A 7,500-nucleotide genomic window follows, 5' to 3' on the forward strand; every position below is an offset into this window, starting at 1 on the left:
GCTACCTCGCCGTTGATTAAGGAAAGTGCTCGTTACGCCTGTCGAGCCGTCCTGCAGGTGATTACGACCTCCAGCTGAGCCGCTTAGCCGCCCGACAGCCCGCTTCCGATAAATACAGAGGAGGATCATGGGAAACTCGTACGCTGTGCCGATACCTGCTGGGAAAATAATGCCTCAAGTACTGAAAAAAGAAATAATTAAAGACACACAGTGCTTCAGTTTATCGTCAGCAGCACTGAGCGGGCGGCTGACGGGAACATCGCTCCACAGAAGCCGTCGGTGTGTTTGGAGATGAAGAGCTGATGTGAAATCCATCTCTTCTAAGTGACTCCTGCTCTTAAGGAATGACTGAGTATTAAAACACATGGTGGCGCTTCGGTGAAGTGACAGATATCCACTCTAACAAGTCGTTTAGTCTCAGATTCACTCCAACTGCTAAAATATTCATTCGGTGGAGAGAAAACTTCACTTTAACAAACAAATGAGAAGCAGAGCGAGGCAGAAAATCACTGAAACAAGTTGCTTTGCATTTTAAGACTCATTAAGAATGATATTTTTGCAGCGTGTCCTGGTTCAGTGTGTTTAACACCAGACATGCAGACTCAACCTGTCTGCTCTGTAAATGTCAGCCTGCAGAACGCCTCACTGTTTAAATGTTAAAGTTCTTAAAACAAGAGAAAACTTCGACTGATGAACTGAGATAATCTCCTCAGCCTTCTAGAAATAACTGACAGTATCAAAATGTATTTAAACAGCACATTTCATACACAAGGCAAATTCAACGTGCTTCACATAAAACACAAAAATACATAATTTGTCAGAGAAATGATTTATGAATAATAAAAAATAGAAATATAAAAGCAATATCAATTAATGCCCTTGATTCAAGGAAAATAAGCTTCAATTGCACTAAAAACAAGTACAATTTTCATGGTTTTTGGCAGATTTTCTTCTCTCAATTTAAGAAAATTCAGTTCAGATTTTGTGTGACTTTATTCTAGAGTATCAGATCATGTGACCTGATTCAAGAAAGTTCTCAGTTCAACAAGTTGAAGTGGATTTAAAACCGATTTCCTCGTCTCACTGGCAGATTGTTGCACTTGTATTAAGAAAATTCAGATATTAGATAGATAGATATTAAGATTTAAATTTTCCTGAAATGAGGCAGATCGTCCCACCGGTTCCTACATATCGCTGCTGGATTTGAGAAGATTCTTCAGTTCAGCCAGTTGTAATAAAAACATGGAGAAGCATCAGTGAACTGCAGAGCTTGTCTTGTTTGTCAGAAACAGAAACAGATCTTGAGCCTGGACCGCCGACTGAACCAAACCCCGAGACGCAGATCCAGCATGAGGACCTGAGTGAAGACTTGTTGTGTCCGAAGCCTCCTGAACACCGCGGGGACAGAGAGGCTCGGTTATGAATGTCAGCGTGCTCCAGCGGGCCCCGGGGAGCCGGGGGGGGGGGGGGGGGGGGGGGACGCCGCTCGCCGTTAATTGGGTGACAAATCCAACAAACATGACTGTAAACATCCTTAAAGGGAAACGTGACATTTTGATTTCAGTCTGGTGTTTCTCTGCCAGACAGTCGAGACGCGGCTCTGAAAGCAACAGCTGCAGCCGCTGCTTTACAGGCTGGAAATGAAGAATTTAGTCCTGAAATGAGATTTACACCTTTGATAGTGCAAAGTTATAACAAATGATGTCACTTGTTAAGGGTTATTAGGAAACTTAAAAGGAAAAATTCCCTTCAGATCCTTTTCCAATGTTATCTATCATCAGTCTGTGATAATTCATTCCAGGAGTCTTGTATTTTACTTTTTTGGTGAACCCACTTTCTCTCAACCTGCCTCGTCCGCGTCTACTGCAGTTAGTGATTTACTACGTTTCCCAGAATGCCTTTGGACAAACCACCGGAGAAGAGGTGTGAACTTGTTGTTTTCAGCTGAGTGTTTTACATGTCGCTGGAGAGAGAGACAGCGACAGTGTAGAGAGAGTTTTTCCACTCAATAAAAAGTGAGAGTCTCTCCTTCCTCAAACTCCAACCTGTCTCTCTGCTGCAGTGCATTCTGGTCTCTCTCCTGCTCCTGTGGTGGAGAAACTGGTCTCTCTCCTCTTCTACGATGGATTTCTCCCTGTATGATTGTTGAACGTCTCTCGGTGGACGTTTACCGTTGATGTTTTACATCCTGAAACATTTTCTCATATCAAACTCTGTGTGTGTGTGTGTGTGTGTGTGTGTGTGTGTGTGTGTGTACCTGCTTCGTAGGTGGTAGCGTGAGCCGTCATGCTCCAGGTGCTGGACTTGCGACCTTTGGTTACCATGACAGCGAACTCATACATGGTGTTTGGTTTTAGACCGGTGACGGTGTGGCTGAGAGCCGTGGTGTCTGCAGACTGCACACACACACACACACACACACACACACACACACACACACACACACACAGATTTCATGGGTTAAGTTAAGAGAAACATGGAGAGAAAGATAGCAAGAAAGATAGAAGGAAAAAAAGAAAAAAGAAAGAAAGACAGAAAGAAAGAAAGAAAAAGAAAGAAAGATAGCAAGAAAGAAAGAAAGTTTTAAAGTACAGATTTCTTTACACTCCGTCCCTCCAGGAGGTTTTTTGTGATTATTGAACCCAAAAGTTCTTGAATTTACAGCAGTTTTCCTCAAAAGGTGCGTTTGTTCTGAGCAGCGAGTCACATGACCTGCTGAAGGAACCTGTGAAGGAAAATGATGCTGAAGCACTGAAGAGAGACGAGGAACAGAGGAGAACCTCACGTTAGGAAAGAGTCACATATAACGACTTCCTGTGATTAGAAAACTGCCGCAAACGCTTTACTGCTCATCCTTTTTATTTTCTGTAAAGAAAACAGGAAACTCAACGTTACAGCAAAGAAAAAACTCTGTGCTTGGATTCCAGTCTTACACTAAGAAACTCCTAAAATAAGCTGAGTCTGAATACAAGATTTATCAATACACAGGATATGATGTTAATATCCCTTGTGCCATAATCCAAGCTGAGCATTCCTATAGATCCAGTTCAGAGTGTAACAGAATGACACACACACACACACACACACACACAGTCTTACTTAAGTCACTTTTGGGGTATTTACATAGACTTACATTCATTTCCTGGAGACTTACCCTAACCCTAACCTTAACCATTGACCCAAAAATCAGCACACACACACACACACACACACACACACACACACACACCCCCCTCTTTGCCCACACTCAGCAGTCCACTACACTACTGCCTCCTTGTTACCGACAACACGACTTCACATCACACACTACCATCAACATCCCTTTCTACTCAGAACATGAAGTTCCACACTACATCTGAACCCCCAAGTCACTCACACTGTGATGATGTGTTTACATCCTGCACCGCCCAGAGAGAGAGGACACACACCGACTCAGCAGTCTGCATGTCCACTCTGTATCTGCTGAGGCTAAGCTACGTCCGACCGGCCCTGCTGGCTTGTCTGGCAGCTTCTCACTGAAGGTCAGGTCCGCTCAGCTGTCCAGCCCCTCTCAATGTTTATATAAGTCACATGATTGATCAGAGGCCCCATCTGTCGGGCTTTAGGTATGTCTGCTGCCAACTTCCTGTGCAAACACATTCCAGCACAAGGCGACCTCAGTATTAACACGTAGACCCTGTTTCTGCGGGCTCGAAGTCATATTACCAAACAAGTGTGCAAACAAATTCTGCCTCACTAATGTTCACTCATGCCACCAAGCTAATGCTAACAAGCTAATGCTAGCACAAGGCTAACCCAAAAAATATGCTACCAAGCCAATGCTAACACAAGGCCTACACAAGAATGCTACCAAGCTAATGCTAACACAGGCATGCTACCAAGCTAATGCTAGCACAAGGCTAACCCAAAAAATGCTACCAAGCCAATGCTAACACAAGGCCTACACAAGAATGCTACCAAGCCAATGCTAACACAAGGCCTACACAAGCATGCTACCAAGCTAATGCTAACACAGGCATGCTACCAAGCTAATGCTAGCACAAGGCTAACCCAAAAAATGCTACCAAGCCAATGCTAACACAAGGCCTACACAAGCATGCTACCAAGCTAATGCTAACACAGGCATGTTACCAAACTAATGCTGGCACAAGGCTAACCCAAGCATGTTATCAAGCCAATGCTGAAACAAGGTTAATACAAGCATGCTACCAAGCTAATGCTAGCACAAGGCTAACTCAGATTAGCTATGTACCTACTTTGTGCCCCAGTTAGCATGTTTCCTCCTCATCCACAGCCACTCACTGGCACCCATGGCTGCTCCTGACAGTCTTAACTTCCTGCTTTAAACTCTGCCCAAGGATGCCTAACTCACCAAGAAGTGCTAACACTGATAACACAGATAACATAACTTTGCAGTGGATTCAATACAACCAGGATACGATGTGATCAATAAAAGGTCAGTGCCAACAAAGTCTGACTGTGCAGAATTATGTTTATTTCTCTGCCTGTTAATTTATTACAATCACCTGTTATTTTCCTACCAAGACGGCCATGTGGTGATGTAACGCAATACTATGAATAGTATACATACAGTTACAGATATAGGTATACTAGATATTTGTGCATTTACTGAGATAAATAATGCCTTCAACTGAAAACTGAAGTGCGAAGTCTTCTCCTCTGTTCCTGCCTGTTTCAAACAGACTCTGTCCTTGTGTTCGCACCTGAAAGAGCTTCTTTATTTTCCATCCAACGCTTCAAAACCTGAATATAAACAAACACCGCCGGACGAATAAAGTCAGCTGTTCCTTAAAGACGAGGGAGCTGTCCGTCCGTCCTGAGGGACGAAGACACACATTTACTGAGTCCCTCTCTCTCTCTCTCTTAAGGTGAGCAGACCATCTGCCCTTGTATTGATTTCCTATTTCCAGTATATTTTAAGACAGTTCAGATTATTGACAAATCTTTTTTCCAAAGTACAAACAGTCTGCTGGAGGAAAGTTTCTCCAGACGAGCTGCAGAGCATGAAGAGTTTGGTTATGGATGCAGCAGAGCCTCAGCTGCTGGTTCTCATGTATCAAAGCATCTCACTGCTCTGGCAGAGACTTTCACTTTTTTTTTAAGGTTAAAGTGAAACTGCCTTTGAACAAGTTCCTTGTTTCCAGATTGTCTTCATTGTTTTGTGGCGTTTCTTGACATTTATCAGGTTCAGGGAAGAAGAAGTTTGACTGTAATCATCTTGATGGCGAAGGTGAAGGTGAGCACCTCAGGGTGCAGGAGGTGAAGGTGAGCACCTCAGGGTGCTGCGCTGAGCCAAAGCCTCAAGGCAGAGCGGCCTGCCGCGGTGCTTGTGTTGTTGTCGCTAGGCAACCGCAGGATCAGCTGACCATCAGCTGTCAGTCAGCCAGCTGTTGTTTATGGTGTTGGAGTAAAGTTCATGTGAATTTAGCTAAATTATACATATTCATGAGTTAGTTAGAAGAAAGTTAGAAAGTTACAAGAAGCTTCTGCTGCAGTCTGCTGCTGCTCAGATGAAACATCTCCTCACTGCTGAAGCTCCGCCTCTCCGGGGACACGAGGCCTTTCCACTGTGAGTAGAACTGTTTTCTATTGCACTGTTTGTCACTTTTTGTTCTTTTGTCACATGAGCATCAGAAGATAAAACGTTATATGCATCATCATCAGTTATATGAATCATCATCAGAAACTGGATCAACGTAAACTGACAAACTGTGGATCCATTCACAGTGAGAAGAAGAATCTGACTTTACTTTGTTTCTGCACTTTATTTTGTCGTTTCTAATGTTTCCAGTGAAAAGAATCTAGTTTGAACTCTGACCTCTCTCCTGTTAGAATCACATGGAAAAGATCACAGCTAACAACGTTCTCTGTTCTAAAGAGGAACTCAGGAACTTTTACTCTGACCACATTTTAAATCACACACTTTTTACTTTTACTGAAGGACATTTTCACACCAGAACTTTTACTTCTACTATTCTCAGAGTTCAGTTTTAGTACTCTTTTCAGTACTTTAGTACTCTTTTCAGTACTTTAGTACCTGACTAAACACAAGTCGTCACCTTGGACTCGCCCCTTAAAGAAGTGAGCAGCAGCAAAATGTCACTTTAGAGGATTTTCCTCATCTTAATGTCCTTGTGAGGATATTTGGACCTCATAAATATAGAACATATACACACACACACACACACACACACACCCTCTTTAACCCACCTTGAACTTGCCGCTGGTGGAGTAGCTGGTCTTCCACTTGACGGAGTAATATCGGACCTCGGACGACTTCTGGTTCTTGGTCATGGAGTTGTCGGCCCAGGAAACCCTGACCGAGTCCGGGGACAGAGCCACGGCTTGGACCCCCACCGGGGGGATCATGGGAGTGCTGGTGTCTGGCATGGGAGTGGGGTATTTATCAAACAGATGGAAAAGATCATCGTCGGACGGGTCGATGGGGTCTGGGGGGGCGGGGGGGGGGGGGGGGGGGGGGGGGGGTTAACGGTAACGAGGGTGTTTGTGGGGTGGGGGGGGGCGAGGGGGATGGGGGGGTTATACAGTGAAATTAATGTGTGATAATAATGAGGGTTTTTATATGGGGATGTATGTGAACACACACACACACACACACACACACACATTGTAACGGCACGATCGCAAGGCAAACACACAGTAATGAAGGTCAACAGGCAAAATATGTCAAGGTGCAAGAATTAACAATGCACACATACACACACACATACATACACACACACAAACAATAGGATGACATGCGAGTTTGAAAGTGCATGCAGCAGGCGGCCATGTTGGATTAGAGCGAGGGAAGGAGCAGATGAATGAGGAAGTGAAAAACAAAGAGGAAAGAGGAGAGAAAAGGACAAAGAGTAAGAAGACAGTGAGAGATAAAGCCGTTACTCTAACCAGGAAGAGATCCACACAGAGGGGCGGGGCTACAGGAGAGAGGCTCCTCCCATAGATGGGCGGGGCTACAGGAGACAGGCTCCTCCCACGGATGGGCGGGGCTACAAGAGACAGGCTCCTCCCACTCTCACACAGAAACACTTTTTAAATGAGACCTGGAACTGGGTTTGAGGCCAATTTAAAAAACTAAATATAGAAACTAAGCTGGCAAAAACAAATAAAAAACAGTTAACTATAAAGGACAAATATAAAGACAGACTGGTAGCTGTCGCCCTGCACACAGTCCATGTGGATGTTTGACTGCAGCTAATCAGAGCTAATGCTGCCTTCAAGTGCTGCCCAAAATATTGTAAATATGAGTTGAACGCATATGAACAAAAAGTGGGAAAACACAACAGGGAAAGTTGGGAGTTTGAGTGAAACCCAAGTGAGTTTCTGACTCCGGTGGCAGAGAGAACACAAACAGTGTTGAAATGTATTGATTATAAATTAATGAAAATAATTCCATGTTTACTTTCTGCTCTCCGTTCTGTATCTCTGTGCCACATGCTTTATTCTTTTCTACATAAT

At 44.0% G+C, this 7,500-nt stretch overlaps 1 protein-coding gene across 1 annotated transcript in view; it reads right to left on the reverse strand.

Annotated features, from left to right (window-relative positions):
• Positions 1-7,500, reverse strand: part of dcc (DCC netrin 1 receptor) — a 172,021-nt gene that overhangs the window by 65,734 nt on the left and 98,787 nt on the right. The window contains 2 exon segments of the mRNA XM_078286289.1: positions 2,258-2,396; positions 6,232-6,470. Coding sequence (XP_078142415.1) covers positions 2,258-2,396; positions 6,232-6,470 — 378 coding nt within the window.

This window comes from Centroberyx gerrardi, chromosome 2, assembly GCF_048128805.1.
Source record: "Centroberyx gerrardi isolate f3 chromosome 2, fCenGer3.hap1.cur.20231027, whole genome shotgun sequence".
Taxonomy (NCBI): Eukaryota; Metazoa; Chordata; class Actinopteri; order Beryciformes; family Berycidae; genus Centroberyx; species Centroberyx gerrardi.